Here is a 27,921-nt window from a genome sequence, read left to right on the forward strand (position 1 = left end):
TCAAGCTAGAAAAACTTTTCTTCTCTGCTTCGTGAAGTTGTAGTGTGCAAGCCAGTGGAGGTCGTGGTAATCATATATAAGAATATGAACCCGTCAAAGGTAGTCCAAGGTACGCCAAACAGCGTAGAATGGGACCCAAGAAACCCACCGGACACACCATTTTTCACGGAAACTACAGCAGTGGAGCGCAGTCGCATTCCGACGGAATACATTCGTCGAATGGAAGAAGCTACACGCTTGTACGCGATGCATAGGGAAGGGCGCCACGCACTTCACACAGCCTGTCAAATAGCTTCGTGGACAGTCGCCACGCAATGCTGTTGGCTTTGCGTAGGTGTGTGGCTCACAGTGCGCGGGTACCGTCACGCCAATCCTGCACATTCATTTGTAAGTGGTATGACGTCTAACAAAGTCTTCTGTCGTGTGTTTACTCCCATCCCAGTGCTTGGCTTGACCATGATGGGTGTGACGGCAGCACAACTCCCACGAGACGTGAAAGTTCTGATCACTGCGCGTGAGGGAAGGATGGAAGAGGAAAACTGCATGAAGAGCGCCTTTGACCAGTGCATGGCGGCGCTCGCAGAGGGCAGATTAGCTATGGGGAAAGAGGGAATCCTGACAGCCTAAAATATGGGAAAAGATGCGGCCGCTAATGGTGGTTGTGGTTACGTTCACAATGCTTTTTATCGACTTTAGTTTTTTTTAACGAAGTTAACCGGGTGGGAATCGTGACACCGGCGAGATTAGTTCATTTCCACACACACTTTCCTCTTAGTTATGTAATTTATGATTTTTCACTTGATGCGCTCGCTTGTTTTGCAGTAGGTGTCCGCGGTGGCCCTTGCAGGTGAGTGACAGCTGAAGGTTGTGCCAGTGTGCCACGATGTGTAATTTATGGTAGTCAGAAGTTCTGTTTGGCATCTATACCAAACACACATCTTACGTTTACGCCAACTTTTTATATCACCAGCGCTTCAAGGGATGGTTTTGAGTCCCCTTGTTGCGGTTCAAGAGGATAATTAACGCAACCAAATGGGTCTTATACACGCATATCAAACAAGAAATGTGAGACCCCAGTTAGTCAGTGCCCCTCCTTCACCACGCGTGTCCTCACAAGTTGGTGCATGGTTGAGTCTCACACAGTCAATCACTCGCTTAAGGTCCGGACGGACTTGAGGCGAATGCTTTCACTTGAATTAGGCCTCAGCAGGCCGCCGCGGCGGTTTGTGCTGGAAGCTTGGGAATGGGGCATTTTCCGTATATACTTATTTATTTTTATATGTGTGCTGCGTCGTATCAAGCAGGGTGGCTCCCGTCTCCATTACGTGTGTGAACTGGATGCTGTGGGTTAAGGAATGCAGTGCCCACACGCAAGCGGATATGTACTGTCCTACCAGCGCTTACGTGTCGCGACCATCCTGGGTCTACGTCTCACACATTGTGTTGCGAGTTTCATCCTTTCACCCTTTCTTTTGCCTACATCTTGAATTCTTTCGTTACCCGATTTGCCTCAGGGTACTTTCGTGCAGTTTAAAAAATAAAGAGGAATACAATTTTCAGTAATAGTTGAGTAGTTGTTGAGAGGCAAAAGGAACCGAAGAACAAACATACAAACATGATCGAGGTGCAACTTAACAGTTTTAACCTCTTGCCGCCTGAATATCCGAGGAGGCTCGTTCAGGAGGAGGAAAACCACCGAGCCGTCGCTGCACTCATTGAGCTCGCCGAAACTGCCATTGCAACAGCAGAAAACTACTCTGGGTATGTTGATAGCCGTCTCCTTCCCCTCTCCTCACGGGGGTTTGACCTCCGCAGCGCCGCTTCTGAAATGTGTGAGCGTTACAAGCACGAAGCACCGTGTGGATGGACCGAGGAAAAGGTGATGAGGTTCTGCGAACAAGAGGTGACGAGGGAAAAGATTGCCGAGCTTTTATCGCGACAGCCGCTGGACGTGGTTGCCGTGGAAAGCATCTTGAGTACACTCCGTGACTCGACCGTGGAATTCCCCCGCGGTCGCTTCCTGCTACTTCGCGAGAACCTCAACATCCTCAAGCCACATCAGCCGCGGGATATTATCCGTGACCTCTCCGAGCTTTGCGGTGCTCTGTACGAAATTCAGTTCGTAGATCTCCTCGGGAAGATGCGGGAGGAGCTCGCTGAGTTCGACCCCCCGCTTGATGCAGCCAAAAAGAAGGTACAGGATGCCATTGAGGCGCACAAGCGCGCTGTTGTCGGCGGCGATGTCCTTGAAGTGGAGCGAACACACAGACAGCTTATCGCCGCACGGTACGAACTTGTGGAAGTTTGCGCGCAACGTCTGAAGGCATTCTTGTCCCAAAACTTGGAAAATCAGGAGAAGGGATTCATCGCCGAACTTCAGGCGCTGGAGAGGGACTCACTCGAGGCCCTGCAACAATTCACAGACTACCACAGTAACCAGCGAGACGTCATTCAGGAAGACATAAAAAAATGCTCCGACAAACTTCTCCAAGAGGGCGCCACACACGAAAAGTGCTTGGAGGAATATAAGGTGAAGGAAAGGGAAATGAAGGATAACCTCTACGCCGTTATCTCGGCCAAGCAAAAGTTGGTAGAAGAAATACAGCGGAAGGCTGCAGAGCTGGTGCAACTGACAGCCAAACAGAGGGAAATTGTTGATGAACAAATCAAGGCAAAGAAAGAAGAGGAGAGGCGTATAACGACGTACAACGAGTTCGCCAATATGGGGACTCAGCAGAAGCAGCGGCTTCTCAAATGTCTCGAGTACTGCGAGCGGGTATTGTCGGTTGTGCCCGGGATCAAGTCGTACGTTGGTGAGATGGTTAAGCGGCTGCCGTGGCAGAAACTGCGCGACGCGAGGAACGAAGTTAACGATACAGAGGCGGAAGGCTTCATGGAGGCTTACGATCCGTTCGTGGAATGTTGTGGCGAGCTGACGGTTAAGAAAATGCATCGCCACGACACGCTGTCGCGGCAGTCACGACTTGTCGAGCATAACCGCAACTCTTCGATGGAAAGCCTTGACCCCAACATGAATAATTACCGCGCCGAGCTGGAGGAGCTCATAGAGCAGATGAAGGGAGTGACAGGCGTCATTAATGCCCTCAATGCAACACAAGACGCTGGTGAGCAGCTGTTCCTCAGTGTCGAAAAAGCCATCTTGGAGAAGTACGAGCGAGCGGCAACACCGTTCGTACACCCGCTGCAGGTACACGGTGTCAAATCCGTTGAAGAGCGTGACCGGTTCGTTAACCGCTCCATGCAGTATGTGGAAGACGAGGAACGCAAGGTGCTGGAGAAGAAGAGTGTCCTTGAGCGCATGCGCAGGGCAGTGGAGGGGGAAGAAACCGCCGTCGAGTTGGCGATTCGCGACATCCCCGTCGGTCGTGCGTAGAGGGCAAATGGGAGAGAGAATAGATTATGGGATGAATAACATTTCGTACCTCTTCGGTGCAGAGACCTTCGCTTTCTGCGAAGTTTTCCCCTCCTCATCAACCTTTTCCCTCTTCTCCGTTACTGCCACTGCAACCAAGTGGAAAAGCAGCGAAAAAACAATGTTAGAGACGCTTTTATGCAGTGTAGCAAGTTGATGATGGTAAAAGTCATGATGTCGAATAAATGTAACAAGAGAGCAGTAAAAGACAGTCAGAAGCGAAGAGGTGGGGCGAAACAAACACACACACATATACATACATACATGCGCACGAACCACCACACAGCCGTGACGGTGCGGGTTGTCCGGTAAAGCCCGTGTATATATGTGTGTGTGTGTGTGTGTGTGTTTGCGTGTGTGCAATAATTACATGTATATAGGCAGATGATCAAACATACGTCCATACGCACACTTCTTTGCAGGTTTTTGTTCTGGCGTGATGTGTGTTTGTTCCCTAGTCGGTGCGCCTTTCGCCTGTTTCGTATCACCATCACCACTACCCGTAGGGAGGTTTTACTTTTCTATTAGATGGTGTTCAATGTATTATTGAGTTTTTTTTTTTTCTTGGTTGATTTGGTGGTTGGTTCTCACCTTCTTCCAGGGTTTCGTTGCAAAGACGGGGGAGACGGGGAATAACGAAAGAAAAGAAAGAAGGTTAGGACGGGTACCACAGGGGTTGAAGAGGGAAGCGGGCAGGAGGTGGTTTGACACGTCACCAGCGATACTACGCGATATACAGCAAGCGTTTGTCTACACACACTTATCGTTTGCGTCATCATTCCCTTATTGTCGATATTGTTGCTGGTTTGAGTACTATTACGCTTGTTGGCGCTCCTGGTTCATTACTCTCTCACCTATCCCTCCGAAGGACGCCCGGGCCGTCTCATTCCTCGCTTCGCATTCGCGCACAGCGAAAACACGCCCAGGGCGAAGCAGTAGAGCAAAAAAGGGAAACGGTGTAGCACCCCGCGGTTCCTTCTCACTTTGTACAATTTTCTTCAATTCGCCCCTTCCCACCCAACAACCACCGGAGTGCAAGGGAAGAAGGAAGAAAAAAAGGAAGGGGTGGCGGTCTGACGCAGTTATCGCTACCTTCGCAGTCGCCGCCTTCTTCCTTCGCTTCTCGTCCCTAAGCCGCATCAATCAAAGCTCGTAGTGCGAAGAGATATCTGATCTTCCACCGAAATGTATATAAAGATAAAGAATGGGGAAAAGGAGGAAGGAGGCCGCCATCTGTTGTGCGACCACAGATGCGAGGAATTTTCACTCAAGAACAATTTTCACTTACTAGAATGTGTGCGCGTTCCGGGGCCAAGGTCAGGTGTAGAGAAGACGTCTCACCAAAACGGAAATGAAAAACAAAGGTGTTTTTCTTTGTATGAATTCATTCACGAGGAGCTATATATATTGGCACCTGGTCACTGAGGCACACTCACGCTAACACCCTCCTTTTACTGGCTGATCTTCTTTTCTATTTCACCACTGCGTGAACCGAATATATGCATGTACATATGTGCCGTAACTGTCTTATTCCTGGCTTTCTCATTCTTTTTTTTTGGTGAAGTTTAGAGCAAGTTCTGTGCGAAAGCTCCTGCACCTCAAGAAAGGAGCCTCAACACGAAGCCATGACGGAGTATGGCCCAAGGTTCCTACTGCTTTTGGGAAGCTGCCCGGGCGAAGGCATGTGGTCCCATGCCAACAGCTACCGACAGCTGGTCGCTCAAGTGCAAGAAGCTTACGGTAGCAATTACGACCCCATCTTCAAATATAAGCTTCCAAGCAACCCGAAAGCGCTGAGCCCGCCAAACGGAACGTGTGATATCATCATCGACGACGATGACGACTTCAACATCTGGTTGTACGGTTATGTCCCCATACCTCACCATCGCGACGTAGTTGACGACATTCATCACCTTCCTCAGCCGTTGACAGAGAAAATGTACGTTTTTAAGAAACTTTCACCACCCGCATCGCTGGTGCACTTTTCGTCCTCGATATTGTTGCCACCAGTCCACAGTAGTAAACCAGAAGACGAGACAGGAGTGAGTTCTCTCGCAAATTCCTCAACAGCAGCCCCTAGCCCCCCCGTGCTCCACGCAGATGATGATGTTGTGAAGCTGCCGCTCTACCCACTACTTCCGCCCCTCCTGCTAGTGAAGCTCGGTGTTCGCGTCGTTCTCCGTCATAGCGATGCCGAGGAGGCGATCCTTCTCAGCAGCAGGACCGTGAGCGGCGCGGGTGAGGGTCACTGGGCGTTGCTTTTACGCAAAGCTCAACGCGCGTGGGGGGTACAGCGACCTTGTCTGCGTTACTTAGACCTCGATCAGGGATTCACGGCAATAAACATTTTCAACATACGCGATTACATGTGCTGGAGTACGGGTGTTGGGCGCGAGCGAACTGAATTGATCGTGTTAGAGCATCTGTTTCGTGATGAGGCTCTCATGAAACAGCGTGCACACAAACTTGAGCTGATGAAGGAAAGTGAGCTATCACGCAGGTGCATAGAGGAGCGAGCCGAAGAGGCTTTTGGATCGCGCAAATTCAGCTGTCCATCCCATCCCTACACAGCCACCACAGTGGCTACAGTACGGGGCGTAGACTGCAAATTGTTTGGCCCTTCCTTCACAACAGATGGCAACATTCCCCCAATATATGAAAAGGGGGAAGGCGCCGACGAATGTTCCCTTCAGCACCACAGGCAACTTGTTGACAAACTTAGGAGAAGCGGCTTGTTCTAGTGCAAGAATATTCAAAGGAAAGCGCCATCACACGCAGGTGCGGGTATTCGCTTCGGCGTCTTCACGACCAGAGGGAGAACATGAAACCTGCATGTTGGTGGCACTACAGTCTGTCTCCCTCAGACATGTCACCTGTGCTTCTCTCATTTTTATTCGGATGGTTGCGTGTGCGCGTAATCTCTTTTTTTTCCCCCTCCGAAAATACACGAAGACATCTTTACTGTGTTGTGCTACGTAAATTTATGTAGAATATTCACCGTGCACAAGATGGCAGGGAGGTGGATAGAACGATGTTGTGGACCTCCACAGGGCATGCGCTGTGGATGATTACAAATAGCCGCATCTTTCCCTCAAATCTGCCTTGCAGAACTACTTCAGACTGCGTCCAACCGCGGGCAATGATTGCGTTACCTACTTATCCCAACTATTTGTCCATCGCCTCCACTTTTCACTCTCTTCTTTTCCTTAGTCACAAGGTTTGGTTGGCCAGCGGCGAAAGGAAGGAGGTGTTGCCGGGGTCCAGTGTTTTCCCCCCTTCTTTTGCTTTATATCTGCAAACATAAGTATATTCTTACATATTGCAGCGCCACAGTTGTGGATGCGATTAGGCGAGGTGCGGTTTTGTACATGGACGAGAACACCACATCCTTCGCTTTGAATGTATCCGGGTGGCTCATTCCTGACATTCGGCGGCATGTTTTTGTACTCGTGTGGTGTTGTGGTGTGCCGGTGCATGTGCGTTACATTATACAACTCCTCCGCATGTCGTCAGTGCCCCTGGAGATGATGATGAGTTCGTCTGACGAAGGGTCGGTGGAAAAGGTAGAGAAGTATGATAGTAAAAACCATGGGGCGCCACATAGTCCAAGCGAGTCTGAACTGCGGAGCGTGGCATTAGATATTGCCTTCACACAGGTGGGGAGTGACTGCTGTAAGGCGAACAGTCATGTTGTTGAGGCTTGCCTCTCGGAGGAACGCTGGGCCGAGGTGCGCAGTTTGTCGTGTGTTGCAACAAGTGATACCGACGGCGGTGGAACTGCCACGCGAATAGTCTCGAGTGATCCCACCGTGAATGGGGAGGTTTTGGTTCTTCTGCCCCCGGGGGAAGTGCCGCAAGCAGAGCTGGTGTCGGCATACTTTACTGCCTTAGACCAAGCACGATTTTTTGAGCGGCAGTACAAAATGCACGTCACCTGTCCCCTTGACGGATTTGAATGGGGGAAAACGGAGCGGAATGAAGTTAAAAAGCATCCAAGTCTCGGGTCAGCAAACCGGAAGGCGGGGGTGGAAGTCATTGTCATCGGCAGTAGCGACGACGACGACGAGGGAGACCAGAAGATGGCAGAAGTAGTGGTGCTAGACGATAGCGATGACGAGACCCCTTGAGAAAGCGCTGGAGGCTGTCAAGAGTTGTCTGGGAAAACGTGGACCAAGAAAGGATCCACTGCGCCTCCTGCCGGTATGGAGGGGTGAGATAAATGGAGTACCGCGGACCGCGGTCCCCTCTTTGGTAACTCCGCGACCCTGGTGTATGCATGTCTTCATACGCAACTCTTGTCTTGGTGGCTGGTGTCTGTAAAGTTATATCCTCTCTTATTCCCATCTAAATTGAGGGCAGTTGGTTGCATTCTTTTCGACTGTTACTTCGCAAATGCTACGTCTGCCTCTCATAGCTTTTGTGCGTCTTGAATCCTTTTTCTTGCGTCCATTTCCTTGCACAGAACAGGCATGGAACAAGGTCAACCCGCCACTCCCTTTGCAGGGCTGGCCAGTGGTGTTGCTGCCACGGTTACCAACATCTTAGGCCGCCTTGATATCGGGGGAAACGACAGGAAAGTGCGATCTGACCTGCCCCCAAACACCGTCTTCCTCAACGTGTATGATATAACGGTAGCCAACCGTATACTCTACTACACCGGAGCGGGTGTCCACCACACCGGCGTTGAATTGTACGGGATGGAATTTGCTTTCGGCCGCTGCGAAGAAGATACAGGCGTGTTCCAAGTGGAGCCAAAAAACACGCCTCCGCATACCTTCCGCGAGCAGTTGGTGTTGGGCACGACTCAGCTAACGCGCGGGGAAGTGCTTGGCTTAGTGCAGGAGATGAAAGGAAACAGAGAGCGGTGGTCCGGTCGATCTTACCACATTGTGAAGAACAACTGTAACTCTTTTTCAGAGGCGTTTGCCAAGCGGCTGCTTCCCCCCGACGTGCGATACGATCAGCACCAGGCAAGAGAAAAGAAGGACGGATCAAGTAGCGTTGTGGAGGTATACGATAACGGTGAACGCGAGGTGGTGCGGCTCTCAGGCGGTCAGTCAGTCGAGGTACCCGTCCTGATGCCCAGTTGGGTCAACCGGCTCGCAAATACGGCTGAACGTATTCTTGGCGAAGATTTGGTCCAGAAGATCGACGATATAGACAGAAAGGCAGTACGGTGAAGCTGACGGAGGAGGTAACTAAGCGTCACCATGTGCTCTAATCCGTTCCCATTTAAAGACAACCAAGAGTGAAACGGTTCTGGGACCGCAAAAGGATCTCTTGGTTGGTTTTTTTTATCTTTTTCTCCGGATTCGCGTGTTTGTGGAGAGAAGCCGAAGGGTAGGGAAATAGTTGGCGCATCATCCTGTCGGCACGCAGCAAATGTCTCCGGATTCATCTGTTGTTACAAGTTTCCCTCCTTCCCCTCCCCCTGCTCTGGAACCAGAGGGGGCATAATCTTTCATTCAACAGGAGTTGCACCAGTGCAGATAGTGCTACTTAATCGCTATCGGTTTGGACGGCGGTTCCTGAACGGACGATGCACGCACTGGTTCAAAAAGCCGTCCTTGATGACCCCAATACATATATGTATTTATATGCTGTGTATCCACATTTATTTAATTTTGCCTTCGCGAGCGTCTTCCAGGAATCCCGCAAGTGCACATAAGCAGGAGGGCATATTTGTCCGTAGGTTGGAAATAATAGGAAGGAAAGACGACATAATAAAAACGAAAGGTAGTAATGCCGCCCAAGCGTTCCAAGCCGGGTGATGTGGCCGTGGACAAGAGGCCACCAGGGCTTTTAGACGCAACGGTACAACTCGCTTCTTCCGTCAACGCGCCTTCGGGGATGCGCATCGGTCACATCTCATTTATTCACCCTGCAAATGGCCACCTGTGCGTTGTCGGTGGGTGTGATGTGTCGTCTCTGCCGAAGGCACTTACTCTGCCCCACGAAGATAAGTCCGCACTAACCATGCCCTTTCTAGAGTCATGGAACACTGAAGAGCAGATGTGGATTGCGCAACGTGACGAAGAGGAAGAGGAGGCACAACGTCTACACGAATCAGCTGACAAGGACTCTGTTGGGGAAGGTTCTGAAAGTGCTGGAAGTAGCGATGGCCAATCACCGGTAGAGACTTGCGCCACCTTCCCAAGTAATGGGCTTCAGGATCTTACATGGCCGACGTTGGCGGGAATTGCCCTACAGTGGAAGACGCAGCATGAGGAACCGGCAGTGAAGAACCCGCCAGTGATTCAGCCCGCAGGTACGTTAATGGAACTAATCGAAAGGAACAAACGGGATCCTAAAAAAGAAAAGGCAGAGGATAGGGAAAGCGCGGAGGCACCGCACGCAGCCTCTGCGCGAGCTTCTGCAAAAGCCCCAGTAGTGTTATTTGTCGGTGGGTGGAAAGACTCCAAGTATGCCCACCGCAGCAAAAGCATTGATCTGGGCACTGGGTCCGTTGCCTATATTAAGAGTTTGCCGTCGTCACCTGTGATGGCCTCGTCGTGCTCAACTGCAACCGTTGTCAAGAACCTTGTGTATGTTTTCGGCGGTAATAATAGCGCGGGGTGCACGTCTTCGATGGAAAAGGCAGATCTTACAACGAACAGATGGATCGAACGAGGGGTGTCAACAAAAAATGAGACAGGGGGTTCAAAACCCCATCCCCGCTCCTCTCATGTTGCCGGTTTGCTACTGGAGCGGTACATTGTTGTGTACGGAGGTCGACAGGCGCGAGTTAATACGGAAACCTCGCATGGAAAAGCCAAGAAGGCCTCGAAGGTGGATCCCAGGGCTTCCATAGTGATTCCAAGTATGGAATTTGAGTTCTGTAATGACGTTGCTGTGTACGACGTGGAGAACGAGAAATGGGTAGTCACTTCAGCAGTCGTGAATAATATGGGGCCGGCGCCGAGGTATGGGCATGCTGCGTGTGTGCTTAGCCCGTGCGAGCTCTTTGTCCACGGTGGGATTGGGGCTGGTGGTCAGATTCTGTCGGATGCGTGGATTATTCAGCTGGAAGAAGATGCACACGGCGTTGCCCTCTCATGGGTGAAGATTAGGACAAGCGACACCAATGAGGTCCACACTCCAAGCCGTTGCCTTCACTCACTGGCGGTGGGGAAGGGCAGGCGGGTGTACGTCACGGGTGGGCTTTCGCCGGGAGAAGACGTGGTGGATGTGTGCATGATTGACGTGAAAGGTCTTGCGGATGTTGTCCCTGGTCAGCCAGTGGGACGCAAGGGGGAGCGCTTGCCGACATCCGCCAAACGCACAGCTTCAAAATTGAAATAGGCTGGTGAGTTCTTCGGGATAACATCAGCAGTGCTGATATTGCAAAGGTGATGTATAGGTCCTTGTCTCTTCGCTGTGTAGTGGTTTTAAGGCGGGGCACGACGCACACAAGTCTCTCTTTGGTTGCTTGTGACTTGGTTTGTTGCGGTTGTTTTGTATCTTTCCCACCCAACTCCGTTGTATAGCAGTATTCCTTCTGCCTACACTCTTTTCACCTTTCGACCTCATGGCTTGTGCCAACCCAACCCCCCGAGCAGCCTCTGCTGCATGAAATGAAGCCTTATTTATTCTCCTTTGTTTTTGAACAAGCGGCTCATTATTTTTTTTCTCTTTTTCCAAATATATATATATATATATATATATGCATCGTGTACTGCTGTTTTTCTCCCTGTTGTGTGCTTCCAGTCATTGTGAGGCAAAGGCGAGAAAAGAACATATGTATATATGCGTGTATGGAAAAAAGTGCAGCTGCATGTGGAAAGTTGCTTGGCTATTGGTGGGTAATGGGTGACACCAATTTACGGGGTCAAAAAAAGGCAGAGACGACAAGGATGCGTTTGGGATTTAGTGAAATAATACCGATGTGAAGAGAAGTAAAGAAAGAACTAATGAAATGTATGTATTTATATACATGTACTTTTCGTGGAACGTGCCTCAGTGAGTCCACAACAACATGTGTGCGTGTACACGCGTTGGAACGCACCCGTATCTCTACTTTTTTGTGCGTTTGTAATTGTATGTGTTTATGTGTATCATTAGAGCTGCTCCTCACCGGTAGGCCGTGGCTCTGAAAACTTGACAATAACAACAGCGGGCTTCGGATACCTGACCATTACATCTATGCGGATCATTTAATGTGTTTTCCGCCGTTTGGCTTTAACCTTTGTTGTCTTTTTGTGCACTTCCACATACGTTTTCTCTCCCTGCGAAGAGATATAGGCGGTCCCCACACACACACACACGCACGTCAAGCCAGCAGGGAGGACGAGGGAGGGGATTAGAAGCACATGATGAGTAGTGCAACGTTAAGTGATGTGGAAACGTTAGAAAACATACCGAGGGGAGCCCCAATCGGGGGAAGTGGTATTGTCAGTGGCACCGCCTCGGAAGGGAGCAGTCGCGGGGCGGAACGGTCCACCGTCGCGAATGTATCGGAAGATGGTGAAAGGGGGCGCAGAGAGGAGGAGGAGGACCGTAAGCCGCTGATCATGGATCAATCTGTGATCATGGATGAAGAACCCTATATCTCCCCGGCGAAAGCTAAAAAGATCTCATGGAAATGTGGACTGTGCGGCTATTATGTGCTCGCTATGGACCACAATGGAAACCCACTGGAACTGACTAACTCCCCCTCTGGGGAACCCCTACCCATGAGTTGCCCTCGCTGCATGCTTTTACACCATGACTGGGAACCCGCGGTGCCATTTGACGATTTCAACAATCATGCGAATATTCGTTCTAAGCAATCAAACAGCTACGTCATAAGCGACCAAAAGAGTGGGAAGCAAGCAGGTTTCGTTCCCGCACGTACCCCAGCAGAAAGAGATCTTAAAAAGACTTCTGCAGACATCACGCGCATTTTGCAGGAAGTAGAAGATCGGTGGAGAAACTACGCCCCTAGAGAAAGTCCCACATCAAGGGAACAGGGTCCGAAAGGGAGGCTGATGGCGTATTACTGCGACAAGTGCAACAGAGAGCTACTGCGTATGGATCAGTATGGCGAGCTGGTCCCTATGGTGTCAGATAAGGAAGGGAAGCCGCTCCCAATTGTTTGTCCAGGATGTAAAGAGGAGCACAGCGAGTGGGTTGTAAGGCCTTTTACCGTTACCAGGTAAAACGTGGATCTGTGAAGTGCTTGTTTACGGCTTGTTTTGCTTTTGACCTCCCCCTCCCCTCCCCCCTTTCCTCCTCTCAAGCCTCTACAGGACACCAGCATGCTTAAATGCACGAAGTCTGTTACCTAATCTTTTCTTTTTTCTGGATTTTTTTGCGGGTTCTGTCATGATCCACAAACAAGCAGAACAAAACGGAAGCATCAGCAAAAGGTATTCTCTTCATCGATTGTCAAAAAGTGAAGGTTCCAGGCATGCCTGTGTGCACCCAGCCAAAATCATTGTTCTTCTTCGTTACTGACTTTTTTAGGGTTACCTCACCCCTCTCCCCACACACACACTTACAGGCACTAACTGCCTTGATACGGCAGGAGAGACGAAGTACACAGAATAAAGATAGATGAATGATTGATTGGGCACTCACGTTTCTGCCTGGTGCAGCGCAAGGTATGACAACTGTTGTTCTGGGTCAGCCTCTTGACAGTGCAAAGACGCGTGCGCAGGCGTGTGGTCCGTTGGCGGCCCGCTCGGCGTGGAAGACCATGTTGGACGTCGCACGCGAGGAAGGTGTGCGAAGTTTGTACCGTGGTACCGGTCCACCGCTTATCATGTCGGCAACGAAGCGTAGCCTGCAATATGCCTTGTGGGATTCGATTCGTGCAGAGAGAAGTTGTAACAAACCGCCGCGAGCGACTCACTCCACCCCCATGGCCTCTCATCCCTTCCGGAGTTTACATGTCAATGAGCTGCTGAGGTCGGTAGCATCGTGGCTGGGAGAGTCACCGTTTCGCTCGGGTGCGTGTGCCGGTGCTGCGGGAACGTTTATTGGCTGTCCCTTCCACGTCATAAAACTTAGGACACAATACTCCACGCGGAGATCAACCAGGAACGCATGGGTGTGTGCTGCGAATATTTTCCGCAGTGAGGGAATCAAGGGTTACTTTCATGGATTCGGTTACCACCTCCTGAAGGATACGTGTTTCGCTGGGTGCTACTTGGGTTTCTATGATGTAAACAGGCGGTGGCTCCGTGCTTGGTGTACTTCGAGTACTGGCACCGAGTCGCCCGGAATTGAGGAACGGTTGCCCACTGAGTGGACATTTGTAGCCGGCTGTACGGCGTCTATGGTCACATGGGCACTTCTGTATCCTCTGGACACAGTCAAGACAATTGTACAAGCCCGGTGCGTAGGAACGCTGGCAGTGGTGGAGCTACTACGAAGAGAATCACCGCTCGTCATATACCGCGGTCTCGGCGTCTCGCTCCTACGCGCTGGACCCATCAGTGGGGTTTCAATGGTTGTTTATGAGTATGTGAAAAGCCGTACAGATAGGTGGCAGAAGGAATGGAGGTAGGTGTGGGTGAGTAGCACAAACAACGAGGAAGGGAATCTGTGGCAAGAAAAACGCGTCGTTAAACGGTCTCCCGTGTTGTGAGGTATCGGGGTATAAATTTTCGTCGATGGTGTTCGCAGGGGTAGAGGCGGCAGCGGTACGCGTTTGTTTGTTGATAATCCCTTGTTTAATTGTGGTATGAAGATGAAACTCTTAACACGATAAAATCGGAGAAGCTATTGATGGCATCGTGGGGGGATGAAAGACGTAGGGTGTGAATGTCAATCGCCGATCATCGTGCATATCGCCACGGGAAATTGTGTGCACGAATAAACTTGCGGGTATGCTTCCGTAGTGGCTGCATTCATTGGTGGACGTTGCTTGCACGATGGTTGTGCCCGTGGTTCATCCTCTGTTACCGTTGTTAGTATTCCTTATCGCTTGTTTGTTTTGTTCGTTCCGACTGGTTTCCCCTTCATAGTGTTCACAAGGACAGAGTGGCTTGGAATGTGATGACATTTTCCCGTTGCGTTTACCCGTTTGCATGCAGGCATGAGGCGATGCTGCGAACGGATGATGTTGACGACGACTGGCATTGTGTTTCCCAAGACACCACTCACGAACTATTTTCCCAACTTCATAGTAACCGAAGTCCGTCGTGTTGACCACCCTCCTTCCCCATCCAAATCGGTTTGTGTGGCGCCGTTTTCGTGTTCCTCTTTCCGTTACAAAAGGCAGCATACGCTTTTTTCTTTTACATATTTATTCATAGGTTCATCTACACATCTCTCCGCTATTGTGGTGAGTATTTTGGGCAGCTCTGCGTACAGTTACCCTTGTCCTCCCCGCATAAAAGCGAACGGCGAGCGGAGGCAGGAAGAGTATAGGACTTGTGGTGGCGGTGTTGACGGCAAGCAGGTGCAGTACCGGTGGCGAAGTCCAGTTGCGCAACTCTACACCCCGCCCCTCCCACTGCAAGGGTCAAGACAACTGAGTGTGAAACGACGTCAAAAACTTTAGCTATTTATACGAAGCATTGAAAATCTCAACCGCCAGCTTAGCAACCCATCCTGTTTGCTGTGCACACTGGTGTAGGTGATGGGCGGAGGCTGTTGCAGGCCTTCTAGCAAGAGTTTAAAGGGCAGCAAATCGACTAGACTGAAACAGCAATGCCCCCCAGCAGAGTCGAAGCGTGGTCAACTATCAAGTGAGCAAAGCAGCCCGGAAACGTCAGAGGACGAGGGCCGATGTAGAAGCGTGGGCATGGGTGTACCTGTGTTTTTGAATATTTACAATCTGCAGAACAAGGTGGACAAAACCACATACAATCTAAATGCACGTATTGGTCTGGGCATTTATCACACCGGTATGGAAATTTTCTCCACGGAATGGGCATTCAGCGGCTCAACACGTCCTATACCTGGGGTCTGTGGTATCACTTGTGGTAGGCCAAGAGAAATGCTCCCAAAGTATCTGTTTGAAAAGAGTAAGTTGCTTGGGTATCTACCTCGAGGCACAAGTATACGACAAATTCTTGCTATAGTGGGAAAGCTACGCCCTGAGTGGGAGGCAAGTAAGTACCACATGCTGAGACGTAATTGCAATCATTTCACAAAGGCATTCCGCGACTCGCTCGAGGCAGAGTTCCCGGAAGCAGGCCTTAAAAAAATACCGGCGTATATTAATAGGGCTGCGCGTTTTGCGCGCGTGCTAGTACCAAGGGCATTTGTCCCCTCGGTACGTCAGCCCATCCACTCCATATCTCCAGCGGCTGAAAGGGCAAATCCTGAAAATGTCTCTTTCCTGAGACTTGCTGAGAACAAACGTGGAAGTGATTCGAGCCGTAGGGTGCCGAGAGAGGAGGAGGGTGTAATCGCCGATGCAAAAGTCCTTCGAACACGTGAGGAGCTGGAAGCCATGACAGTGCGCAACCTCCGGACCCTGATGTGGCTTAATTGGCTCTCTTTAGAGCGGTGCCGGGACAAAAGGGACATGGTTGAGGCGCTGCTAAGGCACCAAATGGCACAGCAACAGCAGCAACAACGACGGCAGCATCAACATCCGCATGGGGAACACCGACAGAGACAACAGCGGTCAGAATAAGTGGGGAACTTTTACGTGAAGAAACGGGGATCTTCAGTTGGCACGGGTTAATTCACTTCAATGTATATTACATAATCACGTCACTGCCGCCAAAGCAAATCATAAAAAACATGAACAGACTCACGTGCTGCCGATGCACTGTTAGACGCGGCACCATTTTGGTGGGGTAGTAATCCTCACGCCTTTTTTCTCGTGACGTATTTCTTGTGCGTCAACATATTTTGTTGCCTTGATCCCCCTTGCATATTTCGCCGTATGTACCTCTACCCTTGTCCTCTTCTTTTTTTTCTTTTATTTCGAAATTATCTGGGTTTGTCGGAATTTTATTGAAATGCGGTGTCACAGCGATATGTAGCTTCCGCGGTCTGTGTGTTGTCACAGCCCTCAGGTCCACTCTTCAACTGCCACGGCGGGTGCAATTTTTCAGTTGTTGGTGCATCCACTTAATTGTACAGTAGGTGCGAATCCGCCAGTGTATATGGTATTCTTCTTGTTTCCCTAAGCAACTATGCTGTGTACAACGTTGTTCAAGTGAGAGTAGTGCTGAACAGTAACCTTTACTCATGTGCTATAATTCCTCTCCCCTTCCCTTGGTGTTACTGTTCTTATTGTTTGAACTTGTGGTAACTTACATGTGTGCTTCTTTGCGGAAATGCGTATACGGTGTCGATATGCATCTGTTTTTTAGCGCCTTACTCTACTGTAATCGTAGCCCCTCGGGGTTAGTACAACGACAGCGCAACGACAGGGATTGTACCGTAGCAGGAAGGAATAGTGGTGGCGGCAACAGAAAAGCATCGAAACGCGGGAAAGCATATATTCTACTCTCAGATCGTCACAATCACAAGTACGGACTGGGCTCGAGCTTCTCTGCTCGTTTTTCAAACCATAGACACTACATAAAACGATATATACTACCACCACAATTAGCATACGGAAGCGATGTGGACACCTCGTTCCGATGGTTGTACAACGGCGGAGCGGTTGCGAGCAGCGCGTCGGCGCGAAACCGCCAAGCTCTACGAAAATACATACGAACTGCGGCGCCGTGGCTACATCTGTGATGAGTCCGGTGCCGCTAATGCTTGTCACCGGAGGGCACTCGAAAATAAAGAAGGAAATCGCAGCGGATGTGTGACGGAAGAGGTTGCTGACATACGACACCAGGAGCCCGCAGCAGACGTAATGGTGTCTATAGACGAAAGGGGATCGATCAAAGAAGGGGAATGTCAAAATGTAGAGGGGCCGCAGGGTTTATATACAACAGGTTCTTTCCGACGGACCTCGACGGTGTCCGTTTCAACCGTTGAACAACCAATCAAACTGTTAGATGCCGCTTGGAGTCGGTACGACACACAACAGGTCCCTCGATGGTCTGTGAGCGGACGTAAGGCTGACAAACACCGAAAGAATCGAGCCCCGACGTTGTCACGCCCCTCTTCAGGGCCCTTCGTAAGGTCACATATGGGTAGCGCCTCGTCGTCCAAACGTGTAGGTGCTGCTCCATCAACCGCATTGCCCGCGCGGCTGAACTGCTTCCCCCATGTTCCAAACCCAAGTGAAGGAACTTCCGTACCTCCTTCCACTTCAGCCACGACAGTTTCCCTGACGCCTGCATCAGGGAAAGTCGGTAGGTGTTTTACACCCTCCAGGAGGCGCCGCCAGTCCTGCTGTCAACCCCGGGGCTCAGCAGAGGTGCAGGACAGAGACCGCAAGAGGGCTACTGGCGTTGTAACACTAACTGGGGATGAGTACATGCGAGTGCAACAAATAATTTCACGTGTGTGAAACGAAAAGGAAACAAGCATCTCTGCGCATCATGCGGAGAAGGCACGCAGACGCATTTACTTATGCACACGAGGCAGAAAAAGTGGAGTGTGTGTACACCCCCGGGACAGTGTCTGGTAGTGTCCCTGAGGGAGGGAAATGGAATATTATGTTGCACGGTTTCTTTTCAAATGAAAAAAAGAAGTTGTCTATTTGGTGGAATCGAAAATGGTATGGCATTGTGTCGCATCTTCCAGAAGTGGGCGATGATGGTGGCGACGTGGATTTGATTGCAACAGAAAGCTCGACGGAATACACTCTATTACTGTTGTTCGGGTGCAATACTTACTTCCTTTACTCCGATATTTCTTTGCTGTTTTTCTCCACTGTTTCCTTCCCCCCCAAAAAAAAAAACACTTAAACATCTTTTTCTTCAATATTGTCTTCCCACCCACAATTCTGTACATATATTTCTCTTGCATGGAGACGCAGCAACACCGATCGTGCCCATGAGTCAAAACCGGCAGCTGCTTTACCCCAGAGAGGAAATGGTGTCACTCGTCCGCTCGCTCGACCGACCACAAGAAAATGGACTTTTTTCACAGGATGTGTTATTGCAGTACCCGGAACTTGCAGAAAGCTACACGAAGGTGTGTCCAAACCGATGTGATCTAGCGACGGCTGCTGACCGCGCGGCGAAGGGTGCATACGGATATGATGTGCAGCTGACGACATTAAAGGAAGACATCAGGTTGATGGTTAACAACTGCATCCTTTTTAACGGCGCGGAGGGGGCCTATGCAGATGCCGCACGAACCTTTGAGAAGTTTGCAATGGGCAAAATAGATGCATATATTTCGCAGAAAGTGGGTGGCAGGCGCCTTTCCTCTTTCCGTGTGGCGTCAGTGTCGGTCCCAGAGAAACATTCTACAGGCAAACGCGGTCGTGACGGGGAATCAAGGGAAAGAGGGCCAGAAGCTGTGGATAACGACTCCTCGAGGCGGCAACCGGGTCGGGGGAATGGTATTGCTACCAGCGAGGACGATAGCAATAGAAGAAGCGCGGAATTGATCAAACTCATCGATTCATTGAATCGACGTGAGGATGATGGCGCCTTTGCCGTCGATGTAGCGGAGGCGTACCCAGAGTTGAAAAGCGCCTACGAGGCTATGTGCCCCCTGAAGATGAACCTTATCATCATGAAGGAACGTGCACAGAACGGGTACTACTTGGGGCAGCAACATAGACGACGACGAACCGGGGACGACCCCACACTTTACATGGGGAGTAGTATAGCGGAATCACTGACATCACTGCGGGATGATGTGGAACTGATGGTGAGGAACTGTGTGAACTTCAATGCGGGGGTGGTGGAGTGGGAACGACGGGCGGCGTCCTTTCATCATTTTGCACACAAAAAGATTGATGATTTCGTGCTCCGTATTGATCCTTCCCTCAGGGGAACACGAACTGGTGTTGAGGTGTACGTACAGGAAGCAAAGAAAATGCAGCAAAGTCAGTTAAAACAGAAGATTGAAGGCAGTGAGCGCAGTAATCGAGGGGATGTCGGGGCACCGGAAAACGTGGCGCAAAGCATTTCTCCTCCCTCCCACACAACTGCGACGCCCATGAACCCACCAAGGAAGGCCACGATACCAGGAACAGCAAGAATTCCCACCTTGTCCGCTCATGTTAACGTTGTCAATACGGTTACCCCCATAGTTCAGCCCACAGCTCTTCAACCGGTGTTTAACACACCGAGTACACTGCGCCGCAGACTGATATCAGACCATTTGCATAGGGAAACGCTACATGCACGACTTATCCACAGGTTGGAAAATGACAAGAGCGGCACGAATGGGGTCCCAGAGATTGACAGGAGTGGTGACGCCCCACAAATGTATGAGCCAGCGCTCAGCTGCCGCGCGGTACTCGATGCGTTTATCATTTCTGTGCGTGACTTCCACAAGGCACAACGCGAATCTCAGGATTTTGTCAACCCCTTCATGTACGCTCAGCAAGAGGAAAATCTTTACTGTGACTACGTCACCCTTATTAAGCAACAACTCGAGCGGCTTTTCCTCCACATTGTCCTCTACAATCGGGAAAAGGCGGAGATGTACGATTGGGCGGCAGCAAAGGCTGCTCAGATGGCCGTAGCCGATGCCTCCCTGTTGCCTACTGCACCTGCGGTGAGTAGTCACGTCTCCTGCTGCTGGCTTGATGAGGCCCATTTGTGTTACCTCGTCCGCTTCCTGCAGCACCTTCCGCAGCTCTTGGGGCTCGCGTGCGCGGAGGTCGACACGGCAAAGAGCGATGGAACCGGAAATGCGCAATTGTACCTTACCACTGTGGAACAAGGTGTTGTTGGGAAAATTGCGAAAATTACGGAAGAGCTCCTGTCTTTCATTGCGCGGTATGAAGAGAAAATAACCGCCTCCCGTCAGAATTCGGAATCACTAAAAGAACAAGCTGAGGCTCCCGCCTTGTGAGTTTTTTTTTTTCACTGCACAGGGCTCGCGTGTCGGCTATGATGGTATTAAATATTATTTGTCGCTTAGCAATTTAAAAAAAAAAAAAGAAACCGAAAGCGAGGCGCGTCTTTTTCCCTCGTGGCGCACCAACTGGTGTTCTGGTCCATCAACGTTAATGTGGACAGCGGCAGATCTATTACTGTTTTCTACATGTTTATCTTAGCTGATCAATTAGCCCTTCCTCTTCCCCGGTCTCCTCTCTTCTTTGATGTCTTTGATTTCTCTCTTGAGCATACAGCCATGAGTCAGGAGGCAGGATGCGACACAAAAGGGGGTGGTAGCACCGTTACCTCAGTGACTGCAGGGACCAGCGGCAAGCATGAGGAAACTCCAGTAGTAACTGAGGACTCATCATTTGTGTACGCTTGTCGCCTCTGCAGACGCATTCTCTTCACTCACGAAGAAATTATGCCACACAGTGCGGACTCAAGCAGCAAAGGCCCGAAGGCATTCGGGCGGCGAGGTGCCCCCAAACAGCAGAGCGATCAGCAAAATGCGGGTGTGTGTACCAGCTATTTTCTTAACCCCGATGTCTCAATATGGGTGGCTGCAGAAAGTCGTGAAGCGCACTGCGAAAGTGGAGGCACTAGTGTGCTTCCCGATACGGTATATTGCCCAAACAATTCCTGTTCCGCGAAGATTGGTACACAATCGTGGGTTGGCTCGCAGTGCTCCTGTGGAGTGTGGGTTACACCAGCATTCAAGATACACGGCAGGGCAGTCGATAAACTCCAATCGCAATAGGGGAAAGTCCCCCCTCCTCCCAACTACACACACGCGCGCGCATACACTCACCTTCACAACACCGTACGTAATGGAATTCTGATGGAGAAACTATAAAATTATGAGAAAGAGAGGGGAGAGGCGTCGCGACAGCCACACGGGTGAGGGAGCGGATCATAGCCGCTGCAGTTCCTGCTCCCTTCATATACGACTTGGTTGCTGTCAACAACCCAAACCGGTGAAGTGCTTGCGGAGTAAAATCGTATCACATTGAAGTTTCGATGTGGTAGGTGGCTTTTTACGTGTTCGTCGCTCCGTTTGTTTGTTTGAAGGCGGCCTAACGTATTCTCTGTAGTCGTCGCTTGATGGATTCTTCCTTCTGTGGCACTTCACATCTTATTCCACACGGAGAAGATTTGGAGTCTTTTTTTTCCCTTCCTCTGATCTTTAAAGTTATTGTATATCATTAAACTTGCAATCACTTTCCCACGCGCATTTTTTTACTTGGAAAGGTGAAAGGATATAATTTCCGGTCGTGCACCAGCTAGCGTTTGCGGCCAAACACTTTTGTATTTTTTTTTAGTGTCTGTACGGCCGTGAGAATACAGGTGTGGAGGCAGGCCGAGATAGGGAAGGGGGGGGCGAGCTCAAAGCAGAAACAGTAAATACGAAAAGGGGAGTTCGGCGAAAAAGAGGGAAAAGTAAATATTGTATTCAGACGGCCACAAGCAAACAGTCACGCTAACTTTTGTTATCTGTGAACAAGGATATGGATGACCATGGTTGTACTCATTTCCCGAGGTTGATAGCTCCGGACAATTTTGGGTACGCCCAGTTCATGGCGGAATGGGTAGCCAGGGACCCATGCACGCCCGTCGGGAAGTTGCACCAATGTCTCGTTGCGTACCCGAAGGGAACTAAAGTGGAAGTCCTTGAGGAGGATGGCCCGCTTCAGAGCACTGACGATAAAGCGGAAAGTGGGAAAGGGGCTAGCGAAGAAGTTGTTCTATGTGAGAGTGAACTCACACTAGAAGAAATTCCCGAAATGGTGAGACAACTATCGCGTGGCCTAATCCCCGTGGGGCCCACCTTTGGAGCAAGCTCACCCGTAGTGCACAAGGCCCTCGAGCACGTCCTATCAGATAAACCTGATTACGGCGAGTCCTTCGCACAAGGTGCCTCCACAGGGTCCGACGTTGATTTGCTGAGTTTGCTTACTGCGTCGAAGAGCACGGCTTTTCACGGTGCTCTGGTCTTATTGCTCTTTCACAGGCGCAGAGTAGTGCGCTTTTTGTCCCGAAAGATGCTTCTAGAACTCTCAGGAGTGAGCCACTTCAGAAGGGATGCTGATACACCAGCTACCGCAGCGAAGGCGGTATGGTTTGTTTCCCTGCAGTTGTTGTGTACGTTGAGGCATCTCGTGCGCATACCCATGCCGGTGGCAGAGGAAAAGGTGCGGTGCGCAGTTGCCGACGGATTTTGCAGTCTTTTCGCCTTTTTGGGTGCCCTAGACAAAGAACTCATGGACATTTCTAAGGAACTGAAGCAGCAGTATGCGATAGGACATGAAACACCCAGCGGCAGCGTTGAAGGTGCCAGCAATGTCCCTCACGCGATGTTAGCTCTAGCTCAGGTGTCCGAAGGGGTGGTACTAACACTTGGAGGTGGTGCAATTATTCATTGGTTACTTTCCAGTGCCAGGGATCCCAAAGAGGGGCAATTGTCGAAACCCACGACGGAACTGCTGGCAACGATGCTTAGTGCTTGCTTGGAGGACGGAACGGCACTTCCGGCATCGGTACCCAGTGGCCAACCGCGGATGAGTGTCGCGAGGACCATTCTTCACATGGTCATAACCAATGGAAAAAACGCAGGTGAATGTGAAGGAAAGCGAAGGGCAAAATGGTATGGGCAACGGCTGCGGGAGTTGTGGTGGTTGGCTGCGCACATCGAACCCCCAAAATCTACACCGGAAACCGGGGCCCCAGTCGACGCCTCTGGGAGACCAGCAGACGAACCGCATCCAGGAAAATTGGCCGGTTGGATTGCAACTCTTTTTTCGAAGAACATAGGTAAATATATCAACTTTGGAGCAGCGGAACAAACAGCACGCACCGCCAGAAGTGGGTGCAGTGACGCTGCATTTCGCAATATGGAAGTGGTGATTCACACACTAAGCAACGTTATGTGCTCTCTCTCAGATGAAGTTCCACAAGTAGTAGCGACACAGAACCACCACAACCTTCTTCGGTCAATTCAGAGGGGCGTCGCTGACATTGCATTCGCAATTTTACGTCGCACCTCAAACACTATTTCGGTGGTGCTACTACTGAGACACTTTGCGCGCGCGGACGTGGAAGCATTCACCAAAACGGACGAGTCGCTCCCCGCAGGCTGTTTTCGGGATCTGTGGGAAGTGTTTCCTCGGTTGCTGGAGAGGGTCTGTACGGCAGCGCTGGAGGTCACTGAAGCGTCGAGTTCGCCATCACCGCAGTTGCAGCTCTTTTCAATGCTGGAGGTGTTAACTGTTTTTGTTGAGTGTCCTGCTGCTTGTATTTGGCTTTTTTCGCGCAATCAAGAAGGACAGGAAAGGGGCGCACAACCCCTTGCGTCACTCGTGGATAAATGTATGAGTGAGGTCGCCCGCGTACTCCGTGGAGCCGCGAGCGCTGTGATGAAGCAACGAAAGATCACAAAAAAAGGTGGAAATACTCCTGGTACACGTAGTGGTGTTGACGACGACGCGTGGACGTCGGCTGCGACACTTTCCTCTTCCTCGGATTCTCACGTTCGACACTTCGCTGGAGTTTTGTTTCTTTCCGGGAACGAAAACATGCATGAAGTCGGTGAGACAATACTAAACCTGTATTTTCCTATTGCCGCTCATAGAGAAGCCATCTACACCGAAGCGGCGAACTGGATGATGCAGAAACTCATTCTTAACGACGAGGTGCTCAACGACTACCCGCTTTTGCTCGACGAGAAGAAAGTGAATGACGCGGCCCGTGCAAGAGGAGTTATGTGGGTAAACGTAATGAGTGCATGCGACAGGTCAAGAGTAGCGGACTGGGTTCTGACGGTAATGTGGTGGCTGTGTGCGTTGGTGGCGGAGCATTCTCCACTATCCTCAGCCCTCTGCGGTAAGCTATCGCTCAAAGTCATCGTGCTGCTTCCACCAATTACGACTTATACGTTAGGGGCGGCACAAACAAGACGACAGGCCGCCGATGCACCAACAGCCACGGCTGCTTGTAGCGTCCACAACATGATCAGCCGCAGCAGTAGCGTTAGCAGCAGCGATAGTAGTGACTGCGGCAACAGTGTAAACGGACTTGATGAGGACTTCCAGAGTTTTCTGGAGCGCTGGTGCGACCCTCAGCTGCTGCGTCGGTGCGCACAACGGCTGATGCTAGCGGTGTTAGGGGGATGGATTTATTACGTTCCCCACAATTTCACAGAATCGTTATTATATGTTGCCCGGGTGCTCAGCTCTTTGCCGCGGGACGAAAGCTTTACGTTGGGACTCCATTCAGCGTTTAGCAAGTTATTACCGCACTTCCAAGGGGATAGGCTTATTCCGCTCCTCAATGCCGACATTCACTGGTTAACTGCGATTATTCGAGAGGTAAAAGAGGCCCATAACCGTTCCGCCATGTCACTAGCCCTCCAGGAAGAAAAGTTCACGATGGAGGAGAAGCGGGAACTGGAGGCTCGTGGCCGACAGATGCCAGAAAGACCAACAGCAACTGACTTCAATTTATCTCACGTGCAACTTCAAGTGGATCACGAGAGGCGGCAGAACCAACAGGGGGAACATCGGACGATAGCGAATGTCACCTGCACGGAAGAGGCAACCACTGGGATGAAGCGCCCACGTGGGGGAGATTTGATGTTTCCGAAGGGTCAGAGACCTGCTGTGCCAAATCGGATCTTGATTTCAAACGCGTTGTTACAGCAGCGTTTTCAGCAACAGCAGCAGTTTTTGGCGGCATCAGGGGTTGCAGAAAAAAGGCAGAACGGAAGTCAGTCTGTCGGCGTCTCCAACTTGCAACTTTTAAGAGAACGCAAAGTTCGTGAAATTACACAGGCTAAAAAATTGAGCCAATGCCATGACGCGATACGGCGTATCGTCGGGTATACAGACTTCCTACGGAGTCCTCCGCCAGTAAGCGATATTATTGGAACGGGCGCTTCATGCCTAGCCGAAGAAGCGCCCGTTATACCGGAGAGTTTTGCTACAGCCACGGACAGTGGCTTTACCGCGTACGTGTCTTCATTCCTTCCTCACATCGCAGTGGAGTTACGCCACGAGCTATACCACAAGTTTGATGAAATGCTGGACGGATGCCGATGGAGAAACCGTACTGGGAAAAATCGCCCCCCGGAGGACATCGTGTATGGTGACATGATTGGTGAAGATGAGGATAATGACACCATTCATAACAGCGTTGTCAGGGGTGTGGTGGAGGGCGGGACGCGCCCCGCATCCTGGATTGTTGAAAATTCAGTCTCTGTTGTGTGCACAGGTAACGCAACTGTAAATCCGGTGGACCCGACGCGTATGCAGTTCAACATCACACTCGCTAACCTTGGTGGGGAAGCGAAGGTTCTGCCGTCAATAGGTACAGTTTTATTGGAAGGTGATGTTGCTGTGCTAATGTTCCCGCTTGGTCCCTTGAGGTCGGCGCTACCAGATGCATTTGGCGGCTGTGACACCCCGACAGTGTGGGCCACAATGGGGTGCATGCCAAAAATATGTATTGTTACCGTGGTGCAGCAGGGTCAGAGCAGCGCAACTCTCACCGTGTTCACGCCGCCGAAGTCGAAACGCCCAGACCTTGAGTCTAGTGATGGTTGGAACATACCATTAATACCCTTTGCACAAGCACTGCGCGCCTTCATCATGCATAAAAAACATTTCTATATTAAGCGGCTTTTTCCACTTGGCCCCTCGCTCGCAGTAGTATCTGCTCTCTTCGACGTGCAGCGTAGGTGCATAGCTAGCACCTTGATGAAGCCTAGGTTGGCTGCACGCAAGGCCCAGGAGCATGCACGTGTGCTGGACACCGTGCTATTCGAAACTGAAAGGTGGGACACCTTTGCCAAAAAGCTCCTGTTACGCGACTGCCTTGACGAATTTCAGGCCCGTGCGGTTGCCGTCGCCCTTGTTGCGTTGGTAAGTGAATGGGAAGAACAAGCTCTCGGCGAGAAGAGATTAGATGCGGCGCCGCCAGATATCACCATCATTGAGGGGCCACCTGGGACGGGGAAAACGCAAACTATCGCTGCCCTTACAATTAATTTGTTGAAAACCCTCCAAGAAGGGAAGCGAGTGCTGCTATGTGCTTCGTCTAACCGTGCGGTGGATGAAGTACTTCTGCGATTGCGGAGCCTGTTAACGCGCGCCCCACAGTTGGCTAACCGTCGTTTGCTGCGTGTTGGGGTGCGGGAGAGTGTTGACCCACAGGTCCTCGCCATAAGGCCAGCGGTGTTCCTTGACGACTGCACTGATGTGACGAGTGATGATGCGGGTGGGCAGCAGACGTTCCACGCCGAAATGGATACAAATGGCCGACCATATGGTAAGAGGGCGCTTCCTGCCAGCGCCGACAGCAGCAATGTCATGTTGTATGGTAGAAGCAAAAAGAAGGACCAAATAATCCGTGATGCTTCCGTGGTCTGTACTACCATTGGTTCTATACCACAGATACAACGCTTTCTTTCAGAATATGATGTGGTGGTAGTGGATGAAGCGTCACAGTGCACAGAGCCCGAAGCCCTACTCGCGCTTGTGCTTGCAAAGCGGCGCGTCGTTCTTGTCGGTGACTCACGACAACTTCAGCCGACCGTTCTTTCTCAGAAGTCTGCGGCGTGTGGGCTACGACGCAGCCTCCTTCAACGTTTACTCAACGAGGGTCACCGCCCCTTCACGCTGCTCACACAATTTCGCATGCACCCTAGCCTTTGTGCCTTCCCAAACAAGTATTTCTACGAGGGGAAGCTCCGCACGCATGAAAGCGTACTACGAAGGGCGATTCCGGCCTCTGCGGTGATTCACCTGGCAACACGGACTAAGCTGGAAAAGCTCCCGCGACTAATATTCGTGGATGTACATGAGGGTCGCATGGAAAGTAGCGGAAAGGGTGGACTTCGAGGCACTTCTGTGGTTAACAACACCGAGGCAAAAGTGGTTGCAGAACACGTACGCCGATTTCGAAAGTTTCTCAATCTTACGGTGTCAGAGTTTGCAAAACATGCGGGTATTATCACTTTTTACCGTGCTCAGAGGGAAGCGATTATTAGCAATCTCACCCCTGAGGAGCGCAGGAGCGAGATGCAAGTTGCAACCACGGATAGCTTTCAGGGGAAGGAAAGGGATTTTGTGTTTATCAGCTGTGTCCGAGCGCCTGTACGCAACGGGGGGGCCGGAACAAACAACCGCTCAAGGTATGGATCAACACTTGGGTTTTTACAGGACTGGCATCGAATCAATGTTGCTCTCACGCGTGCGAGGGAATTTTGTATCGTTTTTGGTCATCGACAAACCTTCATTGACGTAGCGATAGTGCACAGGGGGAAACTGTCGGATAAAAGGAGGACAGAAGGTGGATGGGGAAGTACCGGAACGTCAGTCCCCATAACTGTTAGTCACCAGCCCGAGTTGCCTATGGATGAGGATGATGGCAACAGTGATGTGGAAACAGTGGAAGCTCCAGTGTTGCGGCCGGATGATGATCCACTTGTATTTGAAGAAATGTTGCGGTACGCGGAGAAATGGCCTGAACAAGTAAGCTGGTTCTCGAATAGCCAAGAACTTAACGTGTTAAAAGAGTTAATACGTACCGTGTGAGTTAAGAATGCTATGACGGATCTGCAAGAGGGTGGGTGTCCAC

At 50.8% G+C, this 27,921-nt stretch overlaps 13 protein-coding genes across 13 annotated transcripts; all 13 read left to right on the forward strand.

Moving 5' to 3' along the window:
* Positions 1-84: 84 nt before the first annotated feature.
* On the forward strand, positions 85-627 carry TEOVI_000717100 (uncharacterized protein; the record flags this gene model as incomplete). The annotated part of the gene is made up of 1 exon (XM_067221643.1): positions 85-627. The coding sequence occupies one exon, from the start codon at positions 85-87 to the stop codon at positions 625-627; it is 543 nt and encodes a 180-aa protein (XP_067077744.1).
* A 988-nt stretch (positions 628-1,615) lies between these two features.
* On the forward strand, positions 1,616-3,394 carry TEOVI_000717200 (par1; the record flags this gene model as incomplete). Its single annotated transcript, XM_067221644.1, has 1 exon — positions 1,616-3,394. The coding sequence occupies one exon, from the start codon at positions 1,616-1,618 to the stop codon at positions 3,392-3,394; it is 1,779 nt and encodes a 592-aa protein (XP_067077745.1).
* A 1,664-nt stretch (positions 3,395-5,058) lies between these two features.
* TEOVI_000717300 (uncharacterized protein) lies at positions 5,059-6,174 on the forward strand (the record flags this gene model as incomplete). The annotated part of the gene is made up of 1 exon (XM_067221645.1): positions 5,059-6,174. One exon carries the CDS (start codon positions 5,059-5,061, stop codon positions 6,172-6,174), a length of 1,116 nt encoding a protein of 371 aa, XP_067077746.1.
* A 627-nt stretch (positions 6,175-6,801) lies between these two features.
* TEOVI_000717400 (uncharacterized protein) lies at positions 6,802-7,560 on the forward strand (the record flags this gene model as incomplete). Its single annotated transcript, XM_067221646.1, has 1 exon — positions 6,802-7,560. One exon carries the CDS (start codon positions 6,802-6,804, stop codon positions 7,558-7,560), a length of 759 nt encoding a protein of 252 aa, XP_067077747.1.
* A 342-nt stretch (positions 7,561-7,902) lies between these two features.
* TEOVI_000717500 (PPPDE putative peptidase domain containing protein, putative) lies at positions 7,903-8,613 on the forward strand (the record flags this gene model as incomplete). The annotated part of the gene is made up of 1 exon (XM_067221647.1): positions 7,903-8,613. The coding sequence occupies one exon, from the start codon at positions 7,903-7,905 to the stop codon at positions 8,611-8,613; it is 711 nt and encodes a 236-aa protein (XP_067077748.1).
* Positions 8,614-9,175: 562 nt separating this feature from the next.
* Positions 9,176-10,735, forward strand: TEOVI_000717600 (Kelch motif/Galactose oxidase, central domain containing protein, putative; the record flags this gene model as incomplete). The annotated part of the gene is made up of 1 exon (XM_067221648.1): positions 9,176-10,735. The coding sequence occupies one exon, from the start codon at positions 9,176-9,178 to the stop codon at positions 10,733-10,735; it is 1,560 nt and encodes a 519-aa protein (XP_067077749.1).
* A 1,007-nt stretch (positions 10,736-11,742) lies between these two features.
* Positions 11,743-12,570, forward strand: TEOVI_000717700 (uncharacterized protein; the record flags this gene model as incomplete). The annotated part of the gene is made up of 1 exon (XM_067221649.1): positions 11,743-12,570. The coding sequence occupies one exon, from the start codon at positions 11,743-11,745 to the stop codon at positions 12,568-12,570; it is 828 nt and encodes a 275-aa protein (XP_067077750.1).
* A 401-nt stretch (positions 12,571-12,971) lies between these two features.
* Positions 12,972-13,922, forward strand: TEOVI_000717800 (mitochondrial carrier protein; the record flags this gene model as incomplete). The annotated part of the gene is made up of 1 exon (XM_067221650.1): positions 12,972-13,922. One exon carries the CDS (start codon positions 12,972-12,974, stop codon positions 13,920-13,922), a length of 951 nt encoding a protein of 316 aa, XP_067077751.1.
* A 1,077-nt stretch (positions 13,923-14,999) lies between these two features.
* Positions 15,000-16,004, forward strand: TEOVI_000717900 (PPPDE putative peptidase domain containing protein, putative; the record flags this gene model as incomplete). Its single annotated transcript, XM_067221651.1, has 1 exon — positions 15,000-16,004. One exon carries the CDS (start codon positions 15,000-15,002, stop codon positions 16,002-16,004), a length of 1,005 nt encoding a protein of 334 aa, XP_067077752.1.
* Positions 16,005-16,946: 942 nt separating this feature from the next.
* Positions 16,947-17,792, forward strand: TEOVI_000718000 (uncharacterized protein; the record flags this gene model as incomplete). Its single annotated transcript, XM_067221652.1, has 1 exon — positions 16,947-17,792. One exon carries the CDS (start codon positions 16,947-16,949, stop codon positions 17,790-17,792), a length of 846 nt encoding a protein of 281 aa, XP_067077753.1.
* A 488-nt stretch (positions 17,793-18,280) lies between these two features.
* On the forward strand, positions 18,281-20,263 carry TEOVI_000718100 (Bromodomain, putative; the record flags this gene model as incomplete). Its single annotated transcript, XM_067221653.1, has 1 exon — positions 18,281-20,263. One exon carries the CDS (start codon positions 18,281-18,283, stop codon positions 20,261-20,263), a length of 1,983 nt encoding a protein of 660 aa, XP_067077754.1.
* A 282-nt stretch (positions 20,264-20,545) lies between these two features.
* Positions 20,546-21,049, forward strand: TEOVI_000718200 (uncharacterized protein; the record flags this gene model as incomplete). The annotated part of the gene is made up of 1 exon (XM_067221654.1): positions 20,546-21,049. One exon carries the CDS (start codon positions 20,546-20,548, stop codon positions 21,047-21,049), a length of 504 nt encoding a protein of 167 aa, XP_067077755.1.
* A 748-nt stretch (positions 21,050-21,797) lies between these two features.
* On the forward strand, positions 21,798-27,878 carry TEOVI_000718300 (ATP-dependent helicase, putative; the record flags this gene model as incomplete). The annotated part of the gene is made up of 1 exon (XM_067221655.1): positions 21,798-27,878. One exon carries the CDS (start codon positions 21,798-21,800, stop codon positions 27,876-27,878), a length of 6,081 nt encoding a protein of 2,026 aa, XP_067077756.1.
* Positions 27,879-27,921: the final 43 nt, after the last annotated feature.

Source organism: Trypanosoma equiperdum (genome assembly GCF_001457755.1).
Source record: "Trypanosoma equiperdum strain OVI genome assembly, contig: ctg_1474, whole genome shotgun sequence".
In the NCBI taxonomy this organism is placed as follows: domain Eukaryota; phylum Euglenozoa; class Kinetoplastea; order Trypanosomatida; family Trypanosomatidae; genus Trypanosoma; species Trypanosoma equiperdum.